Source organism: Equus quagga, chromosome 8 (assembly GCF_021613505.1).
Source record: "Equus quagga isolate Etosha38 chromosome 8, UCLA_HA_Equagga_1.0, whole genome shotgun sequence".
In the NCBI taxonomy this organism is placed as follows: Eukaryota; Metazoa; Chordata; class Mammalia; order Perissodactyla; family Equidae; genus Equus; species Equus quagga.
The window spans coordinates 51,301,454-51,318,019 of NC_060274.1; the positions used below are offsets into that span (position 1 = coordinate 51,301,454).

Here is a 16,566-nt window from a genome sequence, read left to right on the forward strand (position 1 = left end):
AGAGTAAATAAACTATATTAAGAAACCAACAAAAGTATTGTCCAAGTTTTATTTATCAGGCCTCAGATATTTTTCACATAGCTTGCTCTCTCACTTAATTGAGGACACTGTTCAAATACCATTTCTTTTTTTTTTTAAGATTTTATTTTTCCTTTTTTCTCCCCAAAGCCCCCCGGTACACAGTTGGGTATCTTTAGTTGTAGGTCCTTCTAGTTGTGGCATGTGGGACACCACCTCGGCATAGCCTGATGAGTGGTGCCGTGTCCGCGCCCAGGATTCGAACTGGCGAAACCCCGGGCCACCGAAGCAGAGCGTGCAAACTTAATGACTCGGCCACGGGGCTGGCCCCCCAAATACCATTTCTTAAAGAAGCTTTTCAGAGCTACTCTACTTAGGATAGCAGAACATAGGTTTAGAATGGAATAGAGTTCTAGAAAAGAGAGAGGAAAAATAAAAATTTAGAAAAATCAAGTCAATATATTTGAAATATTCTTACTGACACCAGAAATGAATAAGTGCATATATTCTGTTTGGATCATAATCATTAAGAAGATCAGATATTTTATCATGGGCTCTAGAATTAGATACATTAATCATCACTTGAGATAAGTATCTATGCCAGAAAAATTAGTAGAACAGCCTTTTTGGGGGAAAAGCAGTCTAATATAACTTTAAATAATCAATGCTGTTACAGAGCTCTTTTGGTTAGATCAATTCATAATTAGTTCTTCTAATCTTGCTTCCAATTTGAATTAAATGAGTCTACTTGATTCATATTATTTTGAATTTAATGCATATTTTTAAGATATACTCCACATTGATTAATTGAATCATTTACAATCACTTTTGAAATATATAGTGATATATGGGGCCAGCCCAGTGCCATAGCGGTTAAATTTGCGTGCTCCACTTCAGTGGCCTGGGGTTTGCCAGTTCAGATCCCAGGGGAGGACCTATGCACTGGTTATCAAGCCATACCGCAGCAGGTGTCCCACATATAAAATAGAGGAAGATGGGCACAGATGTTAGCAGAGGGCCAATCTTCCTCAGCAAAAAAGAGGAGAATTTGCAGCAGATCTTAGCTCAGGGCTAATCTTCCTAAAAGAAAAAAATAAGATAAGAAATATATAGTGATATGATAAAGGAATTTGAGTGATCATTCGTGACAATACTTTGTATATATTATAAAATTACATCATAGCACCATTCTAGCAAATATGACAAATGACTGAATAATTATGTTTTACAGTGGAAGAAATCAAAGTGTGTAGAGATTAACAGTATACTGAATACCAGTGATATTGCCTTGGCTAGATATTGGAAGAAAATAATGATTTTTTTGTCTTAGTTCTATAAACAGGTTATATGACATTTCTTGCAACAAGGTACATGTCCTTTCTGTGAATGAGATAATTGTTGTTTTCTGCATTAAGCCCTAGAGTAGATTCAAATATGTCCATGTAAATAACTATAAGAAGGGAAACGTTTTGATAAAATATTTTATTATTATTAAGAATAATAACAATATAATCATGGTTATAAAAATAACTTTATTAACTACAGAAACTTTATATACAAGTCCTAACCACAGTATTCTCTTTTTGGGTAAGCATCCAACTATACCACTCAATAGATAGCTTATCAATTTCCTATTTACACATAAGACTAACAGTCATAATATCCACAGTATTCCATTTTCAGTTTCCTAAAGACAAAAACTTTCTGTGCAAATGGAAATGAACCTACTTAAAATTACAATGTCAAGATTTACAGGGTCCAGAGAATTTTAACATTTTTTATTAGTAAATTCTTAGTTCAAAATTCATTTGAAAGATAACTTCTTTTTGGACCTTACTGTGAAAAGTAATTTATTCACACAAAGATTGTGTCTTTTTATTCAAATTAATTTTATTTTTCAAATGAGTTTGTCCTTAAATATGGAATATAATTGATTGAAAGTAGTTATCTTTTGAATCTCAGTAAATCAGTTTAAAACTTTTTAGTGTGAGAGTTTATTAAAATTCTATACCTTATGATCTTTATATTGCAATACCAGTATTTCTTTTTTAAAAAAATATTTAGAAGCAACAAGAAAATGCCTGACAGCAATTTCTCACTTCTTGACAGTGTTTTTTTCCCAAGAGAATGTTGTGGCTATAAGATTCACTTTGTACAGTACCATTGGTACCAACAAGAACTATTCACAGGAATAAGTGAAATACAGTTTTGCTATCACATGCCATTATTGTTATTTTTCTTGCCTTTCAGTGTCTCACATTTGTCATAGTTTGAAACACTTAGATAGCAAGCAAGAGCCTGTTAATACTAGAGATTGACTCAGTATAAACTATTTCACTGAGGACCTGCCCACAGCAAATAGGTAAAAGTCATTATATATTTTACAATAAAATTAAAGCAGTATACAAAAGGAATATCATCCTTTCTGCACGGCAGAGGCATTATGACAAATATTTTAATTTTACATTACTATTCCTGGTAGACATAAGAAAATGTCCACAGTTATAACAGCATATAGCCATTATTCAAACAGCCAAAAAAAAAAAATAGCATTGAAAACTTCTAATTTAAAAGATCCTTTTGTCCATCACTCAAAATGAAACGGATTTTTGGATATTTGGATTTTTCACTTTTGTAGTTTATTAAGAAAAGAATGCCCAGGAAATAGTATCTTCTACCAGAGAAAAATGCATGATTATATCCTGTCTTACCACCTAAGGTAACATGGATCTTGTTCATCTTGCTTTCATTGTCGATTCCACCGGTCTCCTTCTATTACAAAGGAAACTTCCCAAAGAAAGAAATGCTTTGTACACCAACTATGATGGTTTATTGGTGGTCTTGTTTTTACTCTTTAATAAAGCGGAAAACATTGAGTTCAAAATGTCTGAGAAGTTAGCTGCATCTTGTATCTAGGTAATCCCTATCTCTCTTTCCATGGAAATTTAGAGGAAAAGACATGAACAAAGTATTTTAAAATGTGACTATTTAAAAATGTTATAATTTTATAAATTTTTACAAATATCATTAATATGTGACAATAAAATTTTGCTGGCAAGAAGAAACTGAAAAATACTTTAATATTTGGGTAATATGCCTTTGAAATTTATGTGTGTTTTGATTAAAATGGTATACTGATAAGGGAAAGAGGAATATAATCAGATAAGATGGTGTGGACTGGCAACTCGTTGGATCTCTGTTTTCATTGTTTCTTAATACCAGCACATATCTTATTACAAAAAAAATGTGGCACAAATTGGATAAGCATCTCTGGATTTGCTGCCCTAGACTCTTGAACTAAGCTCTTGGATAAACTTAAAACCACTCTACTCAAGATTGAATAGTGTCCCATAGAGCTTTCAGAGCATTGTCTTCATCCCTGGCCTCAATAGAGATCACTCAAGAGAAACACATAAGAGAAAGAATATTGGATTTGAATCATTCAAATAATTATTTTTAAAGATCTTTTATACAGGAAGATTTTGTGAAAATTCAGAGCCTATCCTATTACTCTGTTATTTCATTCCTTGACAAATGCATGATCTTTAGCTAATCATGACAAATACAATAATAAGTATGGTAATTTGCTATTATCATACAAAACATGAAATTTGAATGAATATCTCCCGTGGCATTAGAAAAGATCTATGTAAAGAAAGTAAGGTAAAATGAAGATATCTTGATAAAATATCTCATTCAGCAGATTCAACTTTACTTTAAAAAATAATTGAATACAGAGTTTACAAAAGCTAGTTCCTTTCCTTTCCTGTTTTACATTTGTTTCTTCTTTTACTGGAGTAAAGTTTTATTAGGCTAAAAGACTTCCTGGGTGAGAAAGGTATTTTGATTTTTTTCTCCAATATATACTTTAATGCATAATTTACTGAAGGGCTACTTAGAAATCTTTTGAGACAAATGGAAATTTTCTTCTTATATATAAAAAAATTTAAAGAGGGTGAGCTCCAAGCCAATCACAGCAGCAAGCCTTACTGTTAACATTCTTAAAAAATTTTAAATACCGAAACATTTTAAAACTTCACTTGGAACAGTTATCTAAGAATTTAAAAAATACTTTAGGGAAATAGATCTAAAAATATCTTGCATAAATAAGTGGCCCTAAATTTGGAGGGAAGAAATAATACTAATACACATATCACCCTCTTCCCTTTAAGAATTAGAAACTACACAAAATAACTAGGTTGATAAATATATGTAAACATCTAAATTAGGTTTTTATTTAACTTTGTGGGTCATGGCCACACCTTCAGTGCCAACCAGTAAAGGTCATCTGCAAATTATGTACAGAGGATGAGCTAGTCACTTCTACTGTGCACTTTTTCTTAATATTTCTATTTTTTTCTTAAGGAAAAACTATAGGTACTCATCTTCAGATTATTTAGGGGTAACATTAGATACACCACAATTTGAACTCTAGTGCAAGTACACGTGTACCAGGCATGTGCATATGGGTACATGATTTCGAAAAAAGTTACATGTACTAGTATTATAGGATACACAATAAGGAGAAATGAACGAAATATAAGGTACAGCATATGAGAGGTAATATAATTTGATAGAGAGTTACAATTTAAGGACACAGGTATAAATTGTTTCTGTGAGGTTAAAATAACGTTTAACTTATGATTTATTCACTATTAAAAAACTAACCTTGGAAAGCAGCATAGAGAGATTAATTGATCTTTTCCATTAAATCTTTCATCATCTAGCAATTACACCTTTGCATTTTTTAATCCATTCAAGTATCTTCAGGAGATATGTTACTGCACTTGCATGTACCTTAATTCACTTCAACATTTACAAAATAACACTGACAAACAAAACAACAGAAAACACCCATAAATATTAATGAGTATCTTAACAAACATGACACTCAAGTAGTTGTCTTAGGATTAAGTGACATTTTAATTCCATGTTCTGCAAAATCTTCATGTAAAAGAAAGTTGTATTGATGGAAGCTTCTGACATGGTTACATCAGCTACAACTGTGGTACCTTATATGTTAATATAATTTTGTGTATCCATTTTGCATAATATGCTACTCGGACAAAAATACCAGGACGATTTGGAATGGCACATCCACGACCAGGAACAATGACACCAAGAACCATTCTCATTTTATGTTGTTCACAAACAAGTGGGCCACCATAATCCCCCTAGGAAGAAGACATGCAACAATACAACAAAAAAAGTCTTATTTTAGAAATAAAAATTAATAATTCATTAACATTTCCTATATAGATTCCTACATGTATCTCAAAGGTACATAAATACAGAAAAGAGTAACTGCAACTAAAATATGAAGACATAAAATTGATGTACTAGACCATTGGTTGCCTTCTGTTAAATTACCCAAGTGAGACAGAGATAAGTACAAAAGTTCAAAGTGTTTTATCATGTGTAGTATTCATTTAAGAATGACTTGTCTTTTCCAAAATATTCACTCATCTTTCAAAATAGATTTTTCCTTTGTTGAATGCAGACTAATTAACACAAAACCATTGACAACTATTTATGAAAGTAGATTTTATATTTATTTTTATTTACTTCTGACGTTCAAAATATGTTCAATATAGAAAATTTGAAAATGTAGAAAAATACAAGAACAAATAAAACTCTACCTATAATCACACAGTTTTAACGTCTAAACTACATTAAATTTTCTCTTATTTTTAAAGGTCTTTTTTTTCCCTTCCTCCAATCCTGCCCCAGAAAGATCTTAACAAGTTAAATAAAAACTTGTGGTTGATAAAATAATTCTATTTACTTTTTGGAAATTGCCTTTCCAAGCATAAAGAAGGAATGCTCCTTTACTTACTGTTGATATTAGTTGTTAATATAGTTATATTTATATTTATACTCCTCTTTGTGGGAGGTAGCCTATGATTCTTGGCATTTCTTGTATGGTAACCCTGTTGTATCATGAGATATACATAGGTGGTAGATAGATGAAAGATGAATAGATAGATTGATAGGTTGATTTATGTACATTTTAATATACATATATATTTACACATATTGTTACACTGTTACATTACAAATGTGCTGCATCACTTTCATGTACCATGTAGCCTCCTAAGATTGCAATGACTGGCTTTTGGCATCCTTAAATGAAGAAGAGTGTTTGGAACTATCTTAACATTTCCCCAACAGTGATGTGATGAGATAGAACTAAACTAGTGAAAAATTGTCTTCTGTAATAAAGGTGGAAAGAAGACAGCTATCAACATTTCACGATGGGGAAAATCAAGGAGGGGGTGAAGTAGAAGATAAAACAGTAAGGAAAAATAGTTTATTCTAAGAGACTTAATATAAGCTATACCACATGAGTTAAGAAATCTGACTTTTAAATAAATGAACCAGTGATTACTGATGCAAACTCTTCAAAGAAATTCACTTTGGGAGATTATCACTAAAGGTGATGCTGTTGCTATAATACAAACATTTGAGAGATTTCTTTTTCAGGAGTTTAGATTTCTGTGGTTTCAGTGATTATATTACCCTGTTTTAAATATCAGTGATATAAAAAGACATTCTGAAGGATAAATGCATTTTTGAGAAGTGGCAGAATCAATTTGAAGTTGTCTTGTCAATATGGATAAAAAATAACAAATACATGATAGTGTGATAAATACTTCAATGTTAAAGTTAGGTATCTAAGATTATATAGATAATAAACCGGATTACAGGCTATTCCTGAAGAGTAGTTGCCAAAGAATTTTTAGTAATGGCAGTAGGGTTGGGTTAAGTGCATAGCTTCCTAAATGATCTCAAAGATTGGGTCTATCTCAAAACTTCATACTTACAGGGCTCTCAGGGAAAGAGAAGAGAGTACAGGAGAAAGAAAGAAGAAGGAAGGAAGGAAGGAAGGAAGGAAGGAAGAAAAAAGTAGTAGATTTTTCACTTGTTATAATGAACACAGTAATACCAATTTACTGGAAAGCACCAAATTTGAAAGTGGTTATAAACACATAATCTGTTTCCAACCATATCACTTTAAAGCAGTTCTAAAAACTCTAACTTACTAAAGGTTTTCTTTTCAGGAATAAATCTCAGAGCAATATATATAACACATGCATTGCAATACATATTTATGCTCCATATTTAAGGCATTTTCCTACATGTCAAAAGATATTTCACATTATTGAACTTATTCCATGCTTTGAGACACACGGTGTTTTACAATTCCACAGCTCCCAGGCTTGGAGAGCATGTCTTTTACATTCAAAATAAATCTAAAATAACAGTGTAACAGCTTGTCTATGTAAAATAAGGATAGGAATCCTGCCAAGTTGAAAGAACAGTTGCCTAACAGATGAAATGTCCTAGCTCTTAAAGTCACAAACTTTGACCTTTGGAGTTTTTTTTAAATAGAATTTGTTTATACACACACACACACACACACACACTGGCTGGATCCAAAATACAACGTTTAAACTTTTAAAGGCACATATCTCTTAATAAAACTTTAATAGAGTTCATGTAGGGAGAATTTGGTAAGATCAGATAAATTTTTTAAAAATGCTAGAAAAATGCAAGCTATTGTATCAATCTGCATATTGGATACTTCTAATTTGAACAGCTTTCCCTTAGAGTTCTGGCTATGTTAGTTTATTGTTTTTGTGAGAGACAAATGTCATCATAGTTTGCTGCTAATGAAACATGGATTGTCTCACTGTTTAATTACAAGAAATGCACAAGGATAGTACAGGGTTATCTTTCCCCGTTCCTCTTTCTTAGAACAGGCTGTTGTAGAACGATTTTGATTTGAGAAAAATATAAAAAAAATAAACATAAGAAACTTTGCTATCCATCACAAACTCCTTACTTAAAAAAACCTCCCTTTTTACCTCGCATGGTCCTGATACAATATTTTCAGCCCCAGCACATATTTCAGACTCATTCAAAGTCACCTTCCCTTGATGATATTGGCTGCACTTCTCATTCCCCATAATATAGAGATGTGCTACTCGTAACAGACCATCAGAGTTGATCACTAGAATGGTGCAAAAAATGTACAGTTAATGAGCACAGTGTAAGGTAAGAAAAATAAGAAACAAATACAATTTTTTAATAAAATAAATATGATATTGTCTTATCTTTTTAAAAATAGCTTACATCCAGTGTAGCCCCAGCCATAAACACTGCAAGTGGTTTTTTCAGGAATCGTGCATCCATAATTAGGTAAATCAATTGTACTAACAAAATCATCCAAGACAGCAGGCCTGAAAAGAGAAAATATAATGGTAAGTACCTTTGACTGAATTCAACACAAAATTAACATATTAAAATGTAGTGTTAATGTTTAATATGATATTTAGAGAGAAAAGACAGTCATTTCTTTTTAAAAAAAGAAAAAGGGAGTGTCTCATATATAATGTAAAAATTTCAGTAGGTAGTAGAGAAATGAGCTATTTATTTGCTAATATTTAAGAATAAATGATCATTGCAGTTTTTTAAAAATCATTATTATACTTGTTAAAGTTATCAGATAATTGTTCATTGAGCTTTAGTTTTAGAGCAGGCTGATGAGACTGTTGGCTCAACTTCATTTATTCATTTTTGCAAATTCTGAAAATGCCTCTCTCTCTGTCTCTGTGTATATGTGTATATTTATATATTGACTCACATATACACATATATAAATATATATGACATGTGACATATGATTTTATAATAAATCTACATGATAGAAAGAATAGCCACATAGCTGAAGAAAAAGTTTCAACAATTCCAGTCTAGGATAACAATACAAAACCTTCAAAAGGAACTAACCTAGTAAGCTTCAGTAATACCAGATCTGATCCTTCAGGCCCATATACCAGCTGGGAAACATTTAGAACCTGTTTGCGTTTCTCATCTCCTCTTCCATGGACATCATGAATTCCAAGCCAAGCTTCATAATCTTTCAAGTCTTTGTTTCTAAGTGAGAAATTAAAATGCAAAATGTAATTTTAAATTATGTAATATTATTCAGATTTATTGTTATTTTAGCTTATCAGGGCAGATAAATAACCTAAATTTGAAATATGATTCAAAGTATAATAAAGAGGAACACATTTGTTATGGGAGACTATGCATGCATATAAGCAGAAAGAGCTTTTAAATTGCTGAAATTCTAAATGTCTATTTTTTAAAAATTTGATTATGCTTGAAGGATTCTCAAAGTACCTTACAAAAATTATAATTCTACTGCAAATTTTCCTTTTTTATCTCAGCTGTGTATATGCTTGGTTTGTTAATGGAGGTTGAAGATTTATACTAACAAATTCAAAGTGACCTTGATGAGAATCAGGAAATAAGCTTAGAAATGCTGCCTCCTTATCTTTTTGTAAGGCTAATTTTCATTGACAATTATTCCCAGTCTGTTTCTGAGGTGGGCTCTACATAAGAAAAGAGAAGGGAGGATGGAGAGAATTGCGTTGATAATTCAGAAAAAGAATTTCTATGTAGTAATACAGAGTGCAAGTAGGAGGTTCGGGTAAAAATTACTTACATAATTCTGGCAAATTTTTCCCCCAAATGAGAGTAATGCCAATTGTGGAAAGAGGTGGACAGAAGTAGTACCCAATAAGTAAATATCAATTAAGTCAAAGTAAGTTTTGTAAGCTAAATCTAAAAAAACAAATTTATTTGTTCACCCCATATTGCTGAATCTAGTTATATGAATACACATTCTAAGCCTAAAAGCTAAGTGGGAGCCATACATATCTTCAAATGCTCAAAACAAATATTGGTTTCAGAAACACTTTACCGAGCAGGGAAACATTGTCTTGCAGTAAGAATCCAACTTTCCTTTATCAATGATCCTCCGCAGATATGTTTATTTCTATGAGAAAGAGGAAAAAAAACAAGTAACATCTGTGCAGAAAGCATGCCTGCTAATTACTGCAAAATCTATGGCTCCATTTGTTAAAAATAAATGTATTTGAAAGGAAAATGTAGAAATTAACCCAACTAGAATAAAATGAGTAGTCCTTTTAATGAGAAGGATAGTATTTAGTGATTGTAGCATTAGCACTTTTTTTAATAATGTGATTACAATTTTATGAATTCAACTTTATTTTTGTATAAGGAACCCTGTCACTACATAACAACATCCATTCTCAGCACACATGTTCACATGTGTGTGTCTATCCTTGTGAGAGAGAGTATGTGCCATAAATACAGGATAATTAGAATAAATAATCACAAAAGAACAACAAATCAATGTAGATCTATTTTAAATTCAGTGTTTGATATGAAAAATGAAATTTGGGTTTTTATTAAACCCTGAAAACTATCTGGTGGTAGTAATGTATAAAATTGTACATTATTGTCTTCTTCTTTCATTACCATTATATAATTCTAATATGTTAACTTAGAATACAACTGTTTGAGCAAATTTATTAGTTCAGCTTAAGACTAGCAATATAATATTTCATTTGTAAAATTTCAACCATTGTGCAGGACGTATCATCTAGGAAATTATAAAATATTTATAGAGAATAATAAATACTAGTACATTTATTTGATGATATCCAAAATCTGTAAATCTATTATGTTTTGGCCAAGAAATGGAAAAAGTACAACTTTTCACAACTTACATTTCCAAAGAGTACAGATGTTCAGAGCTTCAGAAGGCAAGAGAAGAAGATTCCCAGGCTAAGACCACAGTTATTTATGGCCTGTGCCACACAGGATGTTCAGAGCATATATCGAGTTTGAATTTCTATTTCTCTCAGTACATGCTTTGAAAGAATAACTAAACAGCTGTTGTTACTAAGAACTTGGATTTAAAATGAAAAATATTTTTTTCTAAAAGTTTATAGTTTCTGATCTGATGAAAAACAGTTTCACTTGCTTCTCCAGGGATGGAGGCTTTCAAAGAAGTGTCCTTGTACATTCTCCTATTGGCAATAATAAACTCAGAAGTATAAGCCTCTTCTTTTTTCTGGAGTTATAAGATTTGCAAAAAACCAATAATTAATTCAGAGATGTGGATTCCTGGAACATTTTCTATAATAAATAAAATGAAACATTCCCTCCAAATTTTATAGCCTTCATTAAAGCTTTGTATTGCACAATGAGCTTTAATATTCTGGTGAGTCTCACAATTATATTTCAGAGCTACACACCTAGGACAGCTATGCTACAATTATTGACATAAACATTTATAAAAGTTGATGAGTTACTCCTTAAAGAAGGACATCCTAAAAGAGAACTTTAGGCTATCTTCTACCTAGTATTTAAAGTAACATATATATCAAAGGATATAAACTCCATGCTTCCTAAGAATTGGCTTAGTCATAAAAACCCTGTTTCAAGTTGTCTCTATTCTACTTTAATGCTACTGTGATTTGATTCTGGTAAAAGATACCCTTTCTTTCTCTATTCTAGGAGGCTAGAGGTAAAGGAACAGGGAGGGGTTCCAAAAAGAGGAGATATTCAAGTTGGTATGTGAAGAATGAGAAGGATTTTCCAGGCATAAAATATGGAAGAAGAAAGCTGCAACATGCAGTGGCAACAACAGCATAAAGGCTTGGAAAGAGAAACATGGGTTGTTGAAAACAAAGGAAAATGTGGCAAGAATTAAGGTGGATTTTAGGGTATGTTGCATGAAGAGGTTCCGATAGAGATAAATATACACAAAGATATTTTAATATTCTCATTACCATATGGTATATATATGTAGTGTATAGAAAATTGCAACATCAGATTTTAAGTTAATTCCTATTTTTAATATTTAATTCTCATAACATAATTACTAAGCTTAATTTTTGTATAACAGCATATTTTGCAAAAAAGAAAACGTCATTGATTCTAAAGAGCATAGAGAGAGATTTGTCAAGAATTTTTTATCCACACTGAATATTATAATAGCAAGACTATTCCACTATCAATATAGTTTGTTAATTTTTTTCTTAATGATAAAATATTCTAGAATTTAAAATTATTACCATTTTTCACTAGGACAACAATGAAAAAGTCAGAAGTTAAAAACAAAATTTCTGATGCAATCATGCATAGGCTTATAGAAAATAAAATCATAATATCCTAGATTGGGAAATTAATAACATATATACTACAGCTACTATGGTAATATAAAAGTATAAGTAGGTTCTCTGCGTTGTCTTTTGCTTAATCAGAACTGAAGTGTCACTTATAATCAGGGACAATGTCAACACATATGGGACCTTTGTGAACATTTAAAAAGGCGCTTATCTGGAGGCATAAATGGGAAAATCCAGGGCTCTTTGGCAAGCATTATGTGATCAGTCCTCTCTTGTGCCGCTTTCAGATGGGTGCCCGTGTGGACAGTACAATCTGCATGATTACACAGCCCCATACTGCTGGGAAATGACTTTTGCAAAATAATCCAAAGACATGTGATTTGTGTCTATTAATAATTACCTGTATTTCAAACTAACCATCCATCCCACATTTGTTCGTGTTGGAATTCCATTTACAACTCGCAATTGTTTTGTTTTGGCGCAAGATATTACAGGATCTAAAAAGAGGACCAAACATAACATTTTGACAAAACATTTTGAAATAATCAGTGCCTCTAAGCTTTCTTAAATGCAATGGTAACTAGACAAATGTAACTGATATAATTGTGTCAGAAGAAGACTTTGGGGGAAAAAAAAGATAAGTATTATGGCTGGAGGCCCCAAAACTCAGGCCCCAAATGTTTTCTATCCTCATCTAAGTAGACAGAAAAACTAACCAACTCAACGTCAAACAGTATTGCCAGGATAGCGAGAGGGCTTTGCTCTCCTAGCACTAATAAATTCTTCAGGTCTAACACTAATTGTATTTTCCTCACCTCCTCAACATAAAATGGAACAATGTTACTTATACTGATTTTTTCTAAATGCCAATGGAAATCAATAACCTGAGTGAAAAAAAAAACCCAAACTATATTTAGTTTTTTACTTCTGAATTTGTACAGTAAGAATAGAGAGACATTTTGAACTATGTTACTAACATTAAATTTATTGAAATTGTATCCAAATTACATAATTATGATGTCCAAATCATTATATTTAAATGACATAATACAGAATTCTTTGGAGTAAACTTTTTCCTGACCCTCCTCTGTGTTTCTTGCCTTATCCTTTCTACTCTTGTCCATGGTCTAAAATAGATTTCCATTTGCTTCTTCATCCTGGGGCACAGCAGGTAGTCTCTTAAATCAAAAACCTTGAGTAATTTCCCTCAGCGCAAGAAATATGTGAAAATCAAAAACAAGCAGCTCCCAACAGATTTTCTCAAACTGAGGATTAACTTAACCTCTCATATTGCGTCATCTCTTGCCTGGTAGAGAATGCAAAGAGCTTTAGACAGAGATGCTGCATAACTTTCCAACTTTCTGGATTCACTCTTTCTGACTCTAGCATCCTGATTTAATATAAAGGATAAAGTCCATTATATATATTTTGTCTCAAATTAAAAGTAATATAAATGCTCTTTTCAAAGTGAAATATAACATCTTACATTTTCTGATAGAGAACTGAATTTCGATATTCAGTCTGCAGTTGCCTTTGTAACTCCTGTACACATGCACATAGAAAAAATTTTCTTAAAGATAAAAACAGATTAACTTGTTTTTATGACAGAAGTTAATGTGGTGATAAAATATTCTTCTGTGAAGAAACAATGACATCTTTTCTGACTCATAGAGGCTGAAATGCACCATATATTTTGAAAGATTACTTACGGTCTAAATTGACTATTGTAGGTGTGGTATCACCTTCACCTGTAAAAATAAATATATGCAATATACATAATTCATACATACACATTTCTGTTATATAGCACCAAAGCTATATATTGAAATCTATCCATGAATTTGATAATTTACTAAAATTCTTGACATTTTATTCAAAGATAAAATATAATAATTCTCATTTGAGTAATTGTGTATCACTTTTACTGAACAATATTGAAATTACATGCCTTCTAGTGGCGGAGGATGTGAGGAAAGCTCTGTTTCATGACTGTTGAGGTTCTCAGGTGTATGGTTTAATGAGTGTTGGCAGCTTGAATTACACTGCTGGCATCAGGGAGCTGCCTCATTCTACCAAGCTGCCCAATACTGCATACAAGGAACATTTCACTGAATAAGAATAATGTTTTATTATGGTTTGCTTGGGCCATTCATATAGATAGACTTTTTTCCTGTAATTTGGCCCATTTATATTTTTTCTGAAAATTACTTTTATTTTTTTATATGGTTGAGGGTAACTGAAACTTCATATGCTTCAGAAAACTCTTCAAGAATTCTAGAAGATTGAAATCAACATTACTAATGGACAAAGAGGGATAAAAAAATATAATTATGTTTTGTTAGAATACTTCAAAGATTGATTTTTCCAGATGGTACCAAACAGAAAAAGTATGGAAAAAAAAGAACACTGGAAACTGCAAATGAACTCTATAACTAAATCCTCATAACTTACTCCTTTTTCATAACCTCCCTACTGGAGTTTTATTGTTACAAAGAGAAAGACTTGGAAGATGCTAGGATTTGAAAATACTTATGTACTAATGAATGAGGTACAAGACATTTCCCGGAGTTTAAGGTCTGACTGTTCAGAATTGATGGCATCGAGTTTAGTCAGGCACTATTTGGACCCCGCTGGTTTTTAATCCCTGGAAATACCCTGAGCTCAAATAAACCAGCAACAAAACAGTAATGGCATATGGATTCCTTTGTAACAGATGCAAATTTGATTGTTATTTATAGTGAATCTCAGGAGAATTAATACATGTTAAAAGGTTTTTATTTATGTTCATTTTCCAGATCTAGCCATTTTAAATGAATAAGGGTAAAGGCGAACGCATAAATTTCGTCATTTCTCTTTCCCTTTAGCTTATCCTGGCGAGGATTTTGTCTTAGCTGAGGTCAGTGTTTTAGTTCATAGTACAAATTAGGATTGAGGCTGACTATGGTCATTAAAACATCAAGAATATTGGTTTTTCCACTCAAGTCAATTACTTGAAAATTCTAAAATAAAAAACTAAAAATTTATTCCTTATGTTGTTGTGATGAGAAAGACTATTCATTCTATCCTTAATTGCACATCAGGTTCATAATTCTAAGTATCAAGTTAATAGGTCAACAGAGTATTTAGTTCATTATTTGTACCTTACTAAAATATTTAAAGTTTTAAAAATTTGTAGATATTGTAAATTTGGGGTTTTAATAATTGACAGTTATATTCATTATAAGTTACATTTATGCTTCCCTGTAAGCAAATATGTCTCACACTTTCGAATAAGCTGAAATACCACTTAAAATCAGATTTCTGGAGATTCTGGGGTGGTGGTTAGATTATGAATTTTGAAAAAGAATTTCAAGTTCTTCTTTTGCACACTTTGAGCAAAACTTTGAGAAACTGCCTTCTAGGTCTTTTCCATTTTATCATCAAGTACTGTTCTCACTTCTCTTTTACTTTTCCCCCACTATCTCCACACCAATATTCAAATCTGAAAAAACATATTTGATACAAATCTTATGTGATAAAAATCTTGATTTTGTATTGATTTAACTTAAATTTGAAGAAGGAAAATGTGTTAATGATCAAAGTTCTACTTATGGAAGAGTAGGCAAATGTGTGTGTGTTTATATGGCCTCAGGACCAAATATGAGCTCTTACTGAAAACATAGAGAAACCTTTCTTTTAGAAAATTCTTAAAGTTTTGAGTCAAGTTCAAAACTCTATGAACATCACGTATTTTTCCAGGCAGAAAGCTATGTTCCCAACCTCTTTATATATTTCAGTATTAACATATATTTGTTAAATGATTATATTTGCAATTATTTACATAAATGTCTCCTCTCTATGCTGAAAATTATTTGAGGGTAAGAAACATTGTTTATATTGTTGTAGACCTAGCATGTTATATACAGATTTGCACACAATAGCAGCTCAATTTAAAATTGTTAATCAATGAATAAATAAATACAAACTGAGATGGAAGTAACTTGCTCAAGGCACTTATACCAATAGAGCTAGAATTTTTTACCCAGGAGGTCAGAGTTGAAGCTTGTAACCCTGACACTCTCAGTAGTTAATACTAAAGATTTTTCTATGACATACTGAATGTGTATGTGTATAAACAAATATATATGCATTTCTACAGTTTTATTTTTGTATATTTGATAATCTTAAAAATATGTTAAATATTATTTTGTAAGCAATTTTAAAAAAGGAATAAAAACCTTTACATATTTTGTAATACAAATGTATAATGTGAAAATGATTTATACAGTCTCTGCAGTTAAATAAATAAGAACTCAAATCTTCTAAAGATAAATTTTATTAGCCTTTCAGCATGAAGAAGTAAATAAATCCTGGATGCAAATATTAGTTAGAAAAATGACAGTGTAAAAATATTTAATGAAATTAATGTTCAGAATACACTGAAATAAAAATGAATTAGGGGCCAGTCCCATGGCTGAGTGCTTGGAGTTCTGCTTCGGCAGCCTGGGTTTGAGGGTTCGGATCCAGGTGTGGATCTATTCCACTCATCAACCATGCT

At 31.6% G+C, this 16,566-nt stretch overlaps 1 protein-coding gene across 4 annotated transcripts in view; it reads right to left on the reverse strand.

The window, feature by feature from the left end:
* Window positions 1-1,505: 1,505 nt before the first annotated feature.
* Window positions 1,506-16,566, reverse strand: part of HGF (hepatocyte growth factor) — a 74,987-nt gene continuing 59,926 nt past the window's right edge. For 2 of the 4 annotated variants that reach the window (XM_046670603.1, XM_046670604.1), the window contains exons 12-18: window positions 13,739-13,777; window positions 12,430-12,526; window positions 9,791-9,865; window positions 8,812-8,958; window positions 8,155-8,261; window positions 7,887-8,032; window positions 1,506-5,192 (exon numbers count right to left, since the gene is read on the reverse strand). In XM_046670603.1, coding sequence (XP_046526559.1) covers window positions 5,016-5,192; window positions 7,887-8,032; window positions 8,155-8,261; window positions 8,812-8,958; window positions 9,791-9,865; window positions 12,430-12,526; window positions 13,739-13,777 — 788 coding nt within the window. In that variant the 3' untranslated portion in view covers window positions 1,506-5,015. The remainder of the gene's footprint in view (window positions 5,193-7,886; window positions 8,033-8,154; window positions 8,262-8,811; window positions 8,959-9,790; window positions 9,866-12,429; window positions 12,527-13,738; window positions 13,778-16,566) is intronic. The other 2 variants (XM_046670605.1, XM_046670602.1) reach the window with 2 other exon arrangements.